The following is a 16,665-nucleotide window of genomic DNA, read 5'->3' on the forward strand; positions in this document are numbered from 1 at the left end:
GCCCAGGCTAGAGTGCAATGGTGCTGTCTTGGCTCACCGCAACCTCCACCTCCCGAGTTTAAGTGATTCTCCTGCCTCGGCCTCCCGAGTAGCTGGCATTACAGGCATGCACCACCATGCCCAGTTAATTTTGTATTTTTAGTAGAGACAGGGTTTCTCCATGTTGGTCAGGCTGGTCTCGAACTCCCGACCTCAAGTGACCCACCTGCCTCAGCCTCCCAAAGTGCTGGGATTACAGGCATGAGCCACTGTGCCCGGCCCATGATGTTCTCTAAAAATCACAAAACTGTCACAATCACGATTTGCCTTGGGCAAAGTTTTTCCTATGTTGTACCATCTGAATGATTCTGCTCCAACTTGCTTGTCCATTGTTCTTTCAATGGGAACCCAATTGAACATGAGCTAACAGAGATTATGGGTGGAAAATGGCCACACTCATACCCCTGTGCAAGGAAGGTGAGTGCCTCCTGCAGGGAAGTGGGCTGCTGGCACCAGAAGGGTACAAATCCAGGCTCTAAAATTCTGATATTCGTGCAAGCCACTTGTTCCTCTGGGACTTGAGCTTCTGCTCTATAAAGTGAGGGATTTGCACTAGAATTATCTTTGGGTTTCCTTTCTGCTAAAAAAAAAAGTCTACAGTCTACTTTATTCATAAGAAATGATGATTATCAACCAAGGTTTACTGATGCTTTTGTCTGCTGGCAATGACAAAGCTTGTTTTGACAGGAAATACGTATTTCCAGGGCTACGAAACACCTTCAAACTCCCATTGTATTTATCTAGCTATAGCAAGTCCGCATTCATCTAGATCAAGTATCACTAAGACATAAAAAGAACCATAACTCCTAGTAAGAGCATAGTTTGACTTGATTTTTTGAGTAATGCAAGACATGTTTCCTATTTAACTCAGGATAGAGAATAGGAAATAAACGGTAAGCTTACTGACAGCCTTCTCAGCACAGAAGGAGTGCCACGTGGTGTCCCTTAAGTGGTTTCTGCTGCCGCCTCACCTCTGCTCTCTATCACTGAACTTAGTTCTTTTCCCGCATGGCGCTTCCCACCCTTGTCATTGTCTTCATTCACTGACTTCTGTGGTCCATCTTGCCAGCTGGCCTGTGCCTCACCACTATCTCCTTTATTTATCACTGTATATCTAGGTACAGGGCTTGGCACAGAGTAGCTCTTCAATGTATATTTATTATGTAAATAAATAAAGTAAGAGGATCTTTGTGAAAAATCCAGAATTTTAAGCCAAAAGACCCAGGCACTCATTCTGTCTGTGTTATTCACCAGCTGAGTAGCTGTAAGCAAGTTACTTTATCTCCGTGAATCAAAGTATCCTGAAAGGTAATAAGGGACATAAGATCCACTCTATCTACTTTATAGAGCGGGGAGACACTAATAAGTCTTAAACAGTTCTTCACGGGACTGAGTGTGGCCTTTCTGCCTGTGCCCTCCAGGGCCACAGAAGCTGGCCAGTTCAAGCCAATCTGCCACCAGGCACAGTGCCAGGCATGGCCCTGAAAGGGGACCAAAAGTATGACTGATTTCCACTCAATGTTAAATCAACTCTGGAAGTTGATCTGTCTTTCCAACTTGCTCAAGTCAAGCCTGTGGGCTGCTGATAACCGTGGGAGGGCCGGGGATGTGGCATCCAGCCCGTGGCTCAGTGGAAACATGCCTGAAGGAGGGCCACCACACTGGAAGCTTATTAGCAGAAGAGCCAAGTGACAGCGGTCCCAGAATAGATCCCTCAGGCACTCTCATTTATAATGCCCTTGTATCTGAACTAACACTGCTTAAGGATTCTGAGTCACATTTAGCCTTAAACCACCCTTGTCAGCACGGCAGCTCTCAACCAGCCACCAGGGAGCAAGCATTAGCAATGCATTATCACACACGCTCTGCACGGGTGCAGAGCATGCCTGAAACCCAGCCTCCCAGGGGCTCTCACCTCTCCAGGGCTTCACAGATGGGAGCCAGAGGTCAGGCAAAGTCCTTTCAACAAAAAGCCTGCCCTTTGAACCTCCTTGAGATGCACTTTATAGAAGGAGAATGAACAAAGGGAAATCTGAGTTACCTTGGCTGCAAAGTAGCCCCGCAGACCAGAGCACAGCGAGGAAAGTGGGGTACGCATCTACACAGTTCTGGCTGCAGAATAAACAAACAAGGAGGAAAACAATCAGAGACCAAGTTAGTGCAGTGTGGTCCGAAAATTACCTGAAAGTTGAAGTTAATAATCACCATCGTGCATGAAACATAAATCCCATTCATAATCCTACTTACATCTACCCAATAAGATGGGGCAGCCAGCTGCCACCTGGGAAACAAACAATGGTATAAAGCAAACACATGTTCATAATCCATTAACTGTGTTCCTACGGTGATGCGTAAGGGAGACTTGGTTTCTTGATGTATTCCTTTGGCAGGGTTCCTGTTCCTGGCGGTGCCCCTGCGCTTCTTGGAATTGAAGAGTGAGCAATGCAGACAGAGGATGTGGCCACACTGGCGTGGGGGTGGTGGGGGAGAAGAGCCCAACTAAGGAAACTTTTCTATCAGATCCACAAATCAGCCCAGGTCTGCAAGCCAGGCTGAGCAAAGAAGGGTGGTCTTCAAGTGTTAAAGACACCAAAGTCAATTCGAAAAAGCTGGTGCTCAGAAAGTTAGCTTACTGCGAGGGTGATCACTGTGTGCTGGGTACAGTCCTCACTCCCTGGAGAGTTCTCACTCTACCATGGATGTTTTGCACCCTTCCTCTCTTTTTAACTCACCATATTCCTGTGAGTTCACATGATAACTGTATGAGTTTCCTCTTGCTGCTGTAACAAGTGGCCACAAACTGAGTGGCTGAAAACAACACGCCTTGTAATCCCAGCACTTTGGGAGGCTGAGGCAGGCAGATCACAAGGTCAGGAATTCAAGACCAGCCTGGCCAACATGGTGAAACGCTGTCTCTACTAAAAATACAAAAAATAGCCAGGCGTGGTGGCAGGCACCTGTAATCCCAGCTACTCAGGAGGCTGAGGCAGGAGAATCACTTGAACCTGGGAGGCAGAGGTTGCAGCGAGCCAAGATCATGCCACTGCACTCCAGCCCAGGCAACAGAGCAAGACTCTGTCTCAAAAAACAAAAAAACACCCCTTTACTGTGGTTCAGGATGTCAGAAATCCAGAATAAATCTCAATGGGCTATAAAGTCAAGATATTAGCAGGGCTGCAATCCTTCTGGAGCTTCTAGGGGAGAAATCATTTCCTTGCCTTCTCCAGCTTCTAGAGGTCACCTGTATTCCTTGACTCAGAACCTCCTTCCAACCTGAAAGTCAGGGATGACCCATCAAATCTTTCTTATTTTGAATGACTCTGACATCTACTCTTCTGCCTCCTTCTTCCACATTAAAAAGACCCTTGTGGTTACATCAGGTCCTACCCAGATCATCCAGGATAATCTCTTTATTTTAAGGCCAACTGGCTAGCTGCCTGAATTTCCCCTTGCCATGTAACGTAACATATTCACAGGTTCCTAGGATTAGGATGTAGGCATGATTGGCGAGGGGGCCATTATTCTGCCTACCACAATTGCTGTCATGTTTCCAATAAGGAACTGAGGCTTGGAGAAGCTGAATAACTTGCTCAGGGTCATCCAGCTAGGGAGTGGCAAAGCCAGGATTCACACCATAATCAGTCTGTCTCCAAAGCCATGTCTGTTAACTCTTCAACTATACTAAATTAAATTATAGGTGTCCTCCTGAGAAGTCTGCAGTCCAGATCAGGGCAATAAATATGCCCATCCATGAAAAACAGCATAACTAGACTTGAGAGGCAGAAAAAGGGAGGGAAATAAATACAGTGGAAAGGTCACTTGACTAGGATTAAAGTCTCCGTCCTGACTTTAACCAGCTGTTCACCATTGGCAAAACAATCTCTCTGGATTTAGTTTCCTTATCTGTAAAACTGAGAGACTGATTATAATTCTGAGGTCCATGTGAATTCTCACGGTCCATGGTCGAAGGTGGCAGTTCTCCAGGCCTGCTCTCGGGACCAGCGGCGGCAGCAGCACTAACAACATGTTAGAAATGCAAATGTTCACACCCACCTCAGGCCTTCAGAATTTAAAACTCTGTGTTGGGGCCCAGAAATCTGTTTTAACAAGCCCTCCATGTGATGCTGATGCCTGCTGACGTTTGAGAACCACGGGTTTCTTGTGATTATATAGGTAAAAACAAAGATGCAATTTTCAAACTGCTCATGCAAACTCTTAGGGTCTCATGCCTCAGTGGTACCACTGAGAACTCAGGAATGGCCAGCCCTTCATCTGTGCCCTGCAGAGAACCCAGAGAGATCAGGTTATCTGTGCCTCGCCACTGGAATCTCCATGCTCCTCTGATGGTCAAAAGATCCGTTTCTGGAGAAGTCTATGACGGTAACAGATGAGAAACCTACTCTGGAATCCAGGCACAACCAAAAACCAGGAACAGCACAGAAAGAGTAGACCCCTGCTGACCTTGCAAAGTGCTCTGAATCCCAGAATTTCCACTGATCTAATGGACACGGTAGGAGCTCCAAAGGGCAGGAGGCCCCTACAAATTTACCATTGGGGTGAAGTGCTTAGTGAATAAACAGGTCCCCAAGTAACAATTGCAGCAGCTACTGGGCACTGGCATCACATCTATTCTTATATATTACTACAGGCACAAAATTGCAGCCTCGGGACTGAGAAAATATGATTCATTTTCCAGTTCAAGAAACTTAGAAGAAAAAATTCCTTTTTTGGTTATTTGAATAACATTCTGTGTCTGATGGGGCAAAATATCTGGTGCTCTTATTGTTTAAAAACCTATTAATACCAAAGACTTCCCCTGCTTCCTTCTCTTTCTCATGTTTCGGGTTTTTGGTTTGTTTTTAAGTAGCGGTTTTGTCTGGATTATGCAAAAGGAAAAAAAATTCTTAATTATCTAAGGGATCTGCTCATTAGAAATGGGAACTGTCTAGTGATTTGACATTGGGTCCGTATTCAACCATTCCTGACTATTAGTTCAACTCACCTTTGGTTCCTAATAAAATATGGTCAGCCTGGAGTTGAATGAAATTCTCCCAGCTGTAAGAAAATGGGCTCCTCCTGTGGATTTCTGGAATATTCTCAGAGCCTTGTTCCTGGCTCTGGCTCAAGCCAGTGCCTCTCACCATCCAGGACTTCAAGTGCAGCTTCTACCCAAAGCTGCAAGCTTATGTGCCCCTCCTGGAGAGGGGGCTGCTGCTGGGCTGAATTCAAGTGGCTTTAGCCATGGCAGCTGTCCAGTGGCTGCTCATGCAGTGTCTGAAGTTCACACAGTCTGGGCCCAATGCCATGGCTGCCTCTTATGGGCTATGTGAGTGTGGGTGCATTTCCTAGCCTCACTGAGCCTCAATTTGCTCATCCACAAGAGGTAGATGGAGACATTAGTAATTACTTCCCTAGACTGTTGTGAGAATGAAACAAGGTGAAGTGCCACCTGGCTCACAGTAAGCATTCAAGAAGTGGTGGCTATCATTGTTCCAATGTCTTCCTTCTTAACCCCCAGCGGAAATGTCTTTCCTATTGACAAATTATTATTACTCTGGATTTTCTTTTGAGAAATTTTGTGCCATTTTTTCTGACGAACCCATTTTGAGACTCATTCCTTGACGTCTAAATAGGAGCTACTCAGCAGATCTTGCAACAATTCGCTGTGCTACGTTCAACTTGATGTGCTGCACTATTCATGTTTTTATGGAGAAAAGAATTTGTTGCTCTATTTCCTTTCATTTTTCTCCACCTCTGGGAATAAAACATAGAAACTCTTTAGTGTTCTGTTAATTAGTTTGGATTAATTTAAAGTAAGTAAATATAATTAATAACAGTTTATTAATAATAGTGTCAATACTAATTGACAGGATCATTGTAGACCTATCACCTTTAAATAATTTTACAAGTCTATGCCACTTGAAAATGAGTCTAGGCCAGGAACCAATGGCTCATGCCTGTAATCCCAGCACTCTGGGCGGCCGAGGCGGCCAGATCACCTGAGGTAAGGAGTTTGAGACCAGGCTGGCCAACATAGTGAAACCCTGTCTCTACTAAAGATACAAAAATTAGCCGGACATGGTGGTGCATGCCTGTAATCCCAGCTATTCAGGAGGCTGAGGCACAAGAATTGCTTAAGCCCGGAAGGCAGAGGTTGCAGTTAGCCAAGATTGCACCACTGCACTACAGCCTGGTGACAGAGTGAAGCTCCATCTCAAAAAAAAAAAAAGAAAGAAAGAAAGAAAGTGAGTCTAGAATGGACACCAAGAGATAAAAGATGCAGGGAGAAGCAACATGAGGGTGGTATTCCAAAAACATGTTTTGATACACTCTGCAAAAAGCAGGCGGTAGGGGTGTCTGTAGTTAAATAATACATTCCCCTCTTAGAAAACCAAGAATCAGAGTACCCTTAAATGTCCTCAAAAGTCTGTCTATAAAGAACTTGTTATCCCCTGTAACACCTGTTAAAAGTCCATGAACTTGTAATCCATTTAGAAAATTACACCTCTCCAGAGACCCTTCTCCTCTCTGCAACCTGTGCTTACTTACACTCACAAAGAGGAATCTTAGGTCAGCTAACAAGGATTTTTCTCCGAAAACCAAACTTTGACCAAGGCTGCTCTAGCCATGCTCATTGGCCGGGAATAGGACATTAAACTGTGTTTTATACACGTGAACAGGCCAGGCACAGTGGCTCATGCCTGTAATTCCAACACTTTGGAAGGCCAAGGCGGGTGGATCACCTGAGGTCAGGAGTTCGACACCAGCCTGACCAACATGGTGAAACACCGTCTCTACTAAAAATACAAAAATTAGCCAGGCATGGGGGCATGTGCCTGTAATCCCAGCTACCCAGGAGGCTGAAGCAGGAAAATCACTTGAACCTGGGAGGCCGAGGTTGCAGTGAGCCAAGATCGTGCCACTGCACTCCAGCCTGGGCAACAGAGTGTGACTCCGTCTTTCAAAAGAAAGAATTAATTAGAATTAAAATATACACGTGAACAGAGTCCAGGTCCAATTCCTTTTAGCTCTCAAACCCTGACTCAGCTCTACCCTCATGGGAGATGAGTGGAGGGACAGCCCATTAATTAAGGCCAAGTCTGAGCTGATGAGCCACACTGGCTGGGGTATCTGCTCAGCAGCTGCCCCTGAATCTTGAGCTATCTGTATCAGTCAGCAGTTGTGTTTTATGCTAAAAATACATGCATCTGTCTTTTTAATCCACCAGTATCATTTATCCTTCATGCTATTTTTCCTTGATAGCCATGGTCCCTGAACATTTATGATCCCACACCCCATCAACCAAAAATTTTGAGCATGCAACCTTATAACAAGTATATTTGCATATAAACTATATACACATACTACTGTCCATGTGTATATTAAAAATGAGTAAAGCTTCAGTTCTTACTTTTCAGATAGCAAGATTAAATGCATGTTCTTTTCTTCCTGCAGCCTCATGGGTCATCTTTTAACCCTTTCCAGTGCTCTTGGATGCCCCTGGAGAAGCTGCTGCTGGGACGACTTTCTCCTAGAATAACACGCAACCCCATTCCCAGTGGTTTCCTGGCACAGGCAAACAGACCAGCTGCCTCTGGCTTTTGCCAGCATGTAGCTGCCTGCTGCATTGATCTTTGACCCTTTCTACAACCCAGACAGGCACACAGATATGTTGCTGGCCCAGGGAGGAAGTGGTCTTTATAACAGAACCGCAGCAGTGTCCAGACAATTTGTATCTTACAGAAAACTCTCCACCCTGCCTGCTTAGTTCCTACTTTTCCATGGCTATCTCTCCCCTTCCTCATCCTTCTCCTTCCCTCTCATGGAGGTTGAGTGTACAGACCCATGGGTTTTGAGAGCTGGGCTGCAGCACCCACACAGTGGGGATGCCCAAGCAGCAATAATCACCTTCCACTCTCCTCTTACGGTTTTTATCTCTGGAGCCCCACAATGACTGTGGAACTTCCAAACGACCTTCCCAAGTGACACAGCACAGCCACCAACCAAGGGCACTTCTGCAATTTGGGGGCTGGCAACTAGCAAGCCAGGTCTAAGCACCATGGCTTCTTAGAAACAGAGCTGTTCACTCCTGGGGGCACACGGCAGAAACTACACAGCCTGGCCTGCTCCATTTCTTCTTCATTGCCAGCAAAATGGAAACTTAACTTCTAACCAGAAACGGTGAAATTGCACCATAACTTCTCCAAATTGGTTGAGCTGAGGAGTCCATAGGAATACAATGTGACCAGTGAGAATGCAGTCACCTGGCAGAAGTTTCTCTTTCCAAACTGATATAGCATAGTAGGAATGCTTTCTTTGGATTTCATCTGGGGAGAAGTTTTGACCTTGCCTCATCAAAGTCACCTTCTTTGCACCTCTTGCATGTGGATGTGTCCGAGGCGGGACTCTAGTATCTTTCTCTGCAGATAGTGCAAAGAGGCTGACAGCAACTGACACAATTTCTGTACTCTCCTCCAAATGGTTTTTAAATGTCTTAAATTACACCTTTAAACATCTTAAATTGACTCTGAGAATTAATACATGGAAGGCCTAGATGTTAAAATAGAAACCTCTTTATAATCAGTTTAGCAAAGGATTTCCTTAAGCTCAGACTGCTGGAATAGCCCTGGACAGAAGTGCTTGGGAGAAGGGAGTGGAGCCCAGAGCAGGTGGGAGCATGGAGAAAGAGGGAGATCTAGGTGGCCTGCTGTAGCAGCACTGTGAGTACTCAGGGGCTGCCTGAAAGGGAAAATGCCCAAAGAGGGCAAGGGCCCAGGCAATCAGCCTGTGACTACCACACTAATGCGTTCAAGAGTGGCCCAGCAATTGCGGAGCTGAGGGAGCAAAGCAGCCAATGAAAAGCTGCAATGGAAGAGATGCCCCCTCCAATCCCCTCATGCCTACACCTCACTGAAACAATTAAAAATACCTAGATGAGGAGGACTGAAGAGAAACTATATCAGTGAGTGTGATGTAGGCCTGTTCAGTCGAGACCCCTTGAAGCCAGTTTAATTCACAGGAAACCAACGGTACCCCTGAAGGGGACCCTCCCTCCCATGGTGCCAGCAGCGAGCCCAGGGACTCCGACCCTGCAGTGTGAATCTTTGTCCTGAGTTTGCACCATTCTTGGCATTCTGAATGCATTTTTCTTGGGTGACCATGACTCCCCCTTTGGAAGGATCTCTGGGAACATCAAAGTTGCTCCTGGGATGGAACTGAAGGCCAGCTCCTCCCTTAGCTCTCTAGCATGAGGCCTTCCTCTGTGACAGGCCCCTAGTCCCAGCCCATAGTCCCCAACATGCCTGCCACTGGCTGAGCCTTGAAATACACTCTGCATAAAGGAAAGAGGAGTATTTGAATAACATTCATTCGGATTTGCATCCCAAATAGATTGCACCCAGCTTTAGAGCCGCTCAGGTGTTTTCAAACAGCCTTTTTATTCAAAGAAAAGAATGAGAGAGGGGGAAAGCATCTGCTAATGTCCCCATTCTTTCTGTTCTTGTTCTAGCTGCTCAAGGAGCCTGTGTTAGAAAATGCACGGGTGTCACCTCCAGACTTCCACCCGCAGGGGAGCCAGGTGCAGGTGAGTTGAAGGCTGTCACCAGCGTGTCCTGCCTGTGGCTTCTGAAGGTGACTGGTGAGTCATGGCTGGTGTTCACAGTAGCACCCCTCATCTAACCCCACAGGAAATAGGTCAACTTCTCTAACCGAATGACTCTCTCAGATCTTTCTGAAGCTGCAGAGATCATACCTCCCTCCACCAATGTGCCCCATAACCCCACTCCCTTTCTTTTGACACTAGCACTACCTAAGGTGACAAAGGGTGTCCACAAAGCCTCTCTGGTGAAGTCCAACCTCCCTCATCTCCCTGGCACTCAGAAACTTGGCTCAGACAGACATGTGGTATTAAGGGTGGTCATCACTCCTAGAAGGAGGCCCCCCTGCCCATGCCCCCACTTGTTAGCAACATCAGGGTTTGGACTCACTTGGCAGTGTAGACCCGCTCAAAGGCAAGTGTTCCTGTCCTCTGGAAGCTTCTCCCATTCTGGGTCCTGCTTTCGTGCTCCACTTTATGGGCAAAGAATCCTGCCAAGGGAAAAGGTTTGCATCTGGTTCATTGTGGGCATGTTCAGAAGCCTGTTACTTCCTTGTTTTACTAGAATGTTAAATGCCTCCTTGACTTGACCTCCAAACAGCCCTAAATGTCCTCCATCAACTGTCATTTAGCAGAAATGTACTCAGCAGCTGCTCTCTACTGAACACTGTGTTTGGTGTTGGAAATACAGTCGTGAGCAAGGCACGGCCCCCACTTTCCAGGATCTTACAGTCTAAAGGAATAGACAAACAAGGAAAGCAGACGTTCCACACAGCAGAGCGAGTCATGCCAAGAGGAGATTGAGTACATGGTGCTTTCAGGGTCAAAGGAGGCAACTTAATTCCATGTTGGATCACAGAAGGATTCCTTGAGGGAATGACATCTAAGATAAAATCTGAAGAACAAGTAGAAATTAGCCAAGCAGAGGGAGGGAGAGGGGCCGCTCTATGCTAAGAGAACAGAATATGCAAAGGTCCAGGGTAAAGAACTGTCTGTGGTTCAGAATGTCCAGCCAAGGAGGGGGAATGGAGGGCACTGGGGAGGGAATGGGATTTGGTAGAACCACAGATGAGGCCAAGAGGGAGGTGATGAATCGTTCTTTCAATGACATGTATCTATGACCACTTGCCACATGCCAGACATTTAGCTTGCATCCAAGAACAAAACAAAGAGCCTTGGTTTGAGGAACTGATGCCCTGGTGAGGACAGCAGAGGAGGAGACAGATCATCCACAGTAAGCAAAATACATAAATTAAAACGATACGGTGTGCTGAGCTATGGACGAAAGAAGAGCAGGTAAGGGGCCGTTTGATGCATGCAAGAAGGTGGGGTCATGAGCCTCAGTGAGAAAGGAATAACTGAGCCAGGCCTTCAAGAAGATGACCATTGAGATTTGCCCCTGGAGCCTAGCAGGGTGACTGTGACCTTGCTGAGAGCCGTGTGAAGAAATTCAGAACTTAGTTCTGTCTGAGAGCAACAAGGAATTACTGACAGGTTTAAGCAGAGGAATGTTGTCATCAGAAAGCCACCCTGTCTTTAGTGTGGCAGGCACTTAGCAGAATCAGATCCAGGATCGGGGGATAAGATAGGAGTCGACTGGGGTGGTGGCGGTGGGGGTGTCAGAGATGCCAAGGAGACACAGTCTGGAGGGTTTGACTGTAGATTGGATGATGGCGGGGGGGCGGTGAAGGTCTCTCTGTCCCCTCTCCCCTTCTATTTTATTCCTTTACTCCTTTTTCAAGAGTGAAAAAAGGGATACATGTGATTGTCAGGGATCCAACCACAGGGTTCCTTTTCATCAATTTCATATTATCCTCCTCAAAAAGACATTAAAGAGGTGCTTTATTGTGTATAGGAATAAAAGCCTTTCATGTTTTTCTTTTCGACACAAATAACACTCCTTCTGTAGGAATGTGCTCACTTTGGGTGTATCTATAGGGCTCTCTTGCACAAAGGAAGGGCCCACCTCATCCCAGGCAATGTGGTGGGCACTTGCCATGTATTCCGTCACTGAGCTTTGCACCCACTCTGCGCAATGGGCAGTACTGTTCCCACTCTGTAGGTAAGAATGCTGCAACTTTCCAGAGTCACCCCGCCGCTTGGGAGAGGTGCAGCCAGGACTTCAAACTCTGCGGGGCATATGGGAATGTGTTTCTCCTCTTGCTGTCACCGTGAAGCTCCCTGCAGGATTTCATTAGCTCCACAGGTTTTTTTTTTTTGTTTTAGATACAGAGTCTACTCTGTCGCCCAAGCTGGAGTGCAGCGGCGTGATCTCAGCTCACTGCAGCCTCCACCTCCAGGGTTCAAGCGATTCTTCTGCCTCAGCCTCCCGAGTAGCTGGGACTACAGGCATGTGTCATCATGCCCAGCTAATTTTTGTATTTTTAGTAGAGACGGGGTTTCACCATATTGGCCAGGCTGGTCTCGAACTCCTGACCTCGTGATCCACCCGCCTCAGCCTCCCAAAGTGCTGGGATTACAGGCGTGAGCCACCGGGCCCAGCCAGCTCCACAGGGTTTAATACACCTGTCCATTCGAAAGATCTGTTTTTACCAGAGTATGACAGAAAATGCTGATCATTTTCTTTCTGGAACCCAAGATGGTATTCCCTACCTCTGAACACATAATCAACCTTCTGTATCTGCAGGTTCTGCATTCCTAGAGTCAACCAACCACTGACCTAAAATATTAAAAAAAAAAAAAAAAAAAAAAAATTTGTCTGGACTGAACACGTATAGATTTTTTTTCTTGTTACTATCTTTTAACAATACAATATAACAACTGTTTACATAGCATTTACATTCTATCAGGTATTATAAGTAATCTAGGCCACACACAGTGGCTCATGCCTATAATCCCATCACTCTGGGAGGCCGAGGCGGGTAGATCACCTGAGGTCAGGAGTTCAAGACCAGCCAGGCCAACATGGTGACACCCCATCTCTTCTAAAAATACAAAAATTAGCCAGTTGTTGGTGGGGGGTGGAGAGGGGCCTGTAATCCTAGCTACACAGGAGGCTGAGGCAGGAGAATCGCTTGAACCCAGGAGGCGGAGGTTGCAGTAAACCGAGATTGCACCATTGCACTCCAGCCTGGGTGACAAGAGTGAAACTCCATCTCAAAAAGAAAAAAAAAAAAGACAAAACAAGTAATCTAGAGATTACTTAAAGTATATGGAGGATGTGTCGAGACCATCCTGGCTAACATGGTGAAACCCCGTCTCTACTAAAAAATACAAAAAAAAATTAGCCGGGCGTGGTGGCAGGCACCTGTAGTTCCAGCTACTTGGGAGGCTGAGGCAGGAGAATGGCATGAACCCGGGAGGTGGAGCTTGCAGTGAGCCAAGATCGAGCCACTGCACTCCAGCCTGGGTGACAGAACAAGACTCCATCTCAAAAAAAAAAAAAAAAAAAAAAAAAGTATATAGAGGATGTGTGTAGGTTAAATGCAAATACTATGCCATTTTATATCAGGGACTTGAGCATCCATGAATTTTGGCATCCGAGGGAGTTCCTAGAACCAATCCCCCAGGGATACCGAGGGATGACTGTATTAAAAGTCAGAGGTTATTTCTGCAACCAGCAGCACGATGTGCTGTACTTCTCTGCATCTGCCTCTCTTCTTTCCCTCCTTGCTCAGAGAACCGAGCCCCTTCCTTTTCTCTAAGGCTGCATCCTCTACCAGAGATCTTCACCCTGTCCATGCCACTGACTTCAAGTCTGTATTTCATTGCTCCTTCTCCCACTTCCAGAATCTTTAACATCATATTCTCTCCTTTTCTTTATCCTGGAAACACCCACAGATCTTCCCTACCCTTTAAACAAAACAAAAACAAACCTGCTTCAGTCCAACATTCAACTAGGGTTTACCTCTCCTTCCTTCTAAGCCAAACTTGGAAGAGTTGGCTGCCTTTGTCTACTCCTCACTGCCCCCTCACTCCCCAACCTCTTGTAATCCTCCAATATGCTACAGAAACAATGCATGCAAAGACCATAAACACACTTATCTCGGCTAGCTGCTAACAGTAAGCCAAAACGTGTGTGAGAGAGAGACAAAGACACAGATAGAGAGATGGCTGCAAACCGTTGTGAGGCATCTGCTGTACGTGGGCACTGCTAGCTACTTTAACTATATCATCTTGTGCAAGACCTTCAGCAACCACAGGTGGAGGTTATCAATCACTCCACTGCTCAGTGAAGGAAACTGAGGGCCAGAGAAGTTAAATAAGTTTCTCAACAAACGTAAAGAGATCTTGAGATTTTAGTTAACCACAGAGTTAATATGAGTCAGCAATGACACATAGTTCTCAAAAAAATAACTCATGCATAGATTATTCTAACAGAGTTGATCTCAGGAACAGCTTCCCTGTACAGAAGACAACTATCTGCATAGGTGTTCTTAGAAAGAACACAGGAGGGGAGAGGAGACCCAGTGGCAAGGGACTTCAGAAACGATAGGCTGAAGAGGGAGATGTTACAGCTGACACTGTAAACACAGAAAGAGCAGGCATAGTCTAAGTGATTTAAAGGAACAGCACCGGGACTGCTGGATAAAAGGCACAGGGCTGCAGATTTCATCTCAACATAAGAAAGAAATTCTTGAACAGTGAGTGCTTGCATGAATGAATTGGAGGCAATATGCATGGAGCAAGTGTCTACTCTCTAAAGTCAGATGATTAGGTTTTAATCCCAGCTTCACGACTCCTGACCTTGGGACTTTCAACCAATGGTCCAAATTCTCCATGGCTCACTTTGCTTATCTGTAAAACAGGAATAAATAATAGTATGTATTTCTATGCTGGGTTCATGCCTGTAATCCCAGCACTTTGGGAGGCCGAGACAGGAGGATCACTTGAGGTCAAGAGTTGGAGGCCAACCTGGCCAACATGGTGAAACCCTATCTTTACTAAAAATACAAAAATTAGCTGGGCGTGGTGGCACATGCTTGTAGTCCTAGCTACTCAGGAGGCTGAGACATGAGAATCACTTGAGCCTGGGAGGCGGAGTTTGCAGTCAGCTGAGATTGCGCTACTGCACTCCAGCCTGGATGACAGAGTGAAACTGTCTCAATAATAATAATAATAATATATATTTCTTTATTCACTTGCGTACACTTATAAAGACCTGTCTTTGTGCCAGGCAGTGTCCTGGGTGCAGGGGAATAACGCAGGGAACAAAATAGGTGCAGCGAACGAAAGGTCAGCTTACAGCGACCCCTCCAGTCTCTGCAAAGGCAGCTGCATGAGTGGGTGAGTGCAAGGATTAAATGGTGCAAAGATTATATGAGATAATACTAAGCACACCAGGAAGCGCCATTCTTCACACAACGTAAGCTTTCAATCCATGCAACAATAGGAAAGGCAAGCTTGGAAGGTTGTGAGTTTTCCAAACACTACAGTGTTCAGGAAGAAGCAGCCAGTGGAGGCCGGGGGCGGCGGTTGGGGGTTACTGTAAGGAAGATTCCTGCTTTGAGGGAACTTCATGAGTCTATGATTCTGCTTCTAGAGCCTGTCAAATCTCAGGTTGGATGGCAAAGTCTTCCAGTATGGTGCTTGTGAGGTTTCTTGTGAGTGTGTGTGTGTGTTGGGGTGGAACTAGTAACAGCAGCTCCATTTCCCTCCTTAGCACTGTGCTCACAAACCCTTATGATTGCAGGGCCATAATGTCGCCAAAACTTGGAGGAGGCTGCCTCTCTTGGGGGAAAGAGGACGCAGCTAATGCCTGCCAGCATCCCCTACAACCAGAGCAGATGCGGAACAGCGTCCTGCAAGAGGACATCCTTCCTCTGCCATCACTAAGTGTAGCTCAGGCGCACTGAGTCCCTCCCCTCAGCTCACATTTCTTCCCGATCACTTTCTCCAAATACAGCATGTGCTTCCCAGGTTTGCATCATGTCCAAGCTGCTGGTACCTAGGCAGGAGAAGTTGGAGGCTCTCTGCCGGCTACTCGTAAGAAATGCATCTATGTAATTAAAACTTGCCCTAAGCCCCAAATTGGGGAGACAGATTTGAGCCCAACTCCTGCCTCCTTGCTGGCCAGCCTTGCAATAAAGCCTTTCTTTTCGCAAAAGCCAGTGTCATAGTATTGGCCAATGAGCCCATTTGCTATATTCTCTGGGAAACCAAGTTTTGATAGTTCCGTTCCAGGTTTCTTAGAGTGATGTATTTTAAACTCGTTCTGTTTTTCCTAAATCTGCATTCTGCTGGATCAAGCTGGAAAGGGTTACAAATTTGAAGATCTTGATGACTAAAGCATGTTTGAAAGGCAGAGGAGGACATTGCACCAGGTGGGCCAGCTCTGCCCAATCACAGAAAATCGGGCTGTCAAAGTATAGAGAGGGTGCAGAGCCCAACCCAGTCAAGGGCGCATGTGGAACTGTACCTCATTGTCTTGGGACACAGACTGTGTATGGTGCCTGGTTAACACCATAGAAATCTTTTTTTAACTAACAGGAAGTGTTCAGAATGGCATTTTGGGGTATGAGGAAGAAGAAAGGCAGGGTTTTTGCATATTTTTTTGAACTCTGTAAGGTAGGTCTACAGTTGCAACATTGAGGTTAATTAGAATTGCAAAGAGAGGCTTGAACATACATCTGGATCTTTGTGATTGCCTAAAAACTCACAGTTAAAAACAAATAGTGGTGTTATCTCCTGAGTTATTTGAATGTTTTGCCCCCTCCATTGAGAGGTATAGGAGGGGCTCTTCTGTGGTTTCAAAGGGACCACAGAAACTCCCTTCCTGAACACAGGCAGGACAACTGTGCAAAGTCACTCTGACCACAAATTGCCTCAGCTGGCTCCCAAGGGGCAGCTGTGACAATGGAGGGACAGAGGCAGTGATGTGCAGGCCATCACACTCCAGCCCAAAAAATTACCTCCCAGCTGGTCCATGCTGGTATCTCCTCAACCAAGAAGCCCCCAGCACACTCATCACTTCGGGGAACTCTGTTAGTGAGGCCACTGTTCCCTGTGGTCTCTAAAAAGTCTACATCTCCAGATCGTGGCTGTCGGGACTCAGACATTTGGCCATCTTT

General features: G+C 46.3%; 1 protein-coding gene across 1 annotated transcript in view; it reads right to left on the reverse strand.

Moving 5' to 3' along the window:
- ALOX5AP (arachidonate 5-lipoxygenase activating protein) overlaps window positions 1-16,665 on the reverse strand; it is a 28,810-nt gene that overhangs the window by 10,153 nt on the left and 1,992 nt on the right. The window contains exons 2-3 of the mRNA XM_030818412.1: window positions 10,026-10,125; window positions 2,081-2,151 (exon numbers count right to left, since the gene is read on the reverse strand). Of these exons, the coding sequence (XP_030674272.1) occupies window positions 2,081-2,151; window positions 10,026-10,125 (171 nt within the window). The remainder of the gene's footprint in view (window positions 1-2,080; window positions 2,152-10,025; window positions 10,126-16,665) is intronic.

The sequence above is a fragment of the Nomascus leucogenys genome, chromosome 9, assembly GCF_006542625.1.
Source record: "Nomascus leucogenys isolate Asia chromosome 9, Asia_NLE_v1, whole genome shotgun sequence".
Taxonomy (NCBI): domain Eukaryota; kingdom Metazoa; phylum Chordata; class Mammalia; order Primates; family Hylobatidae; genus Nomascus; species Nomascus leucogenys.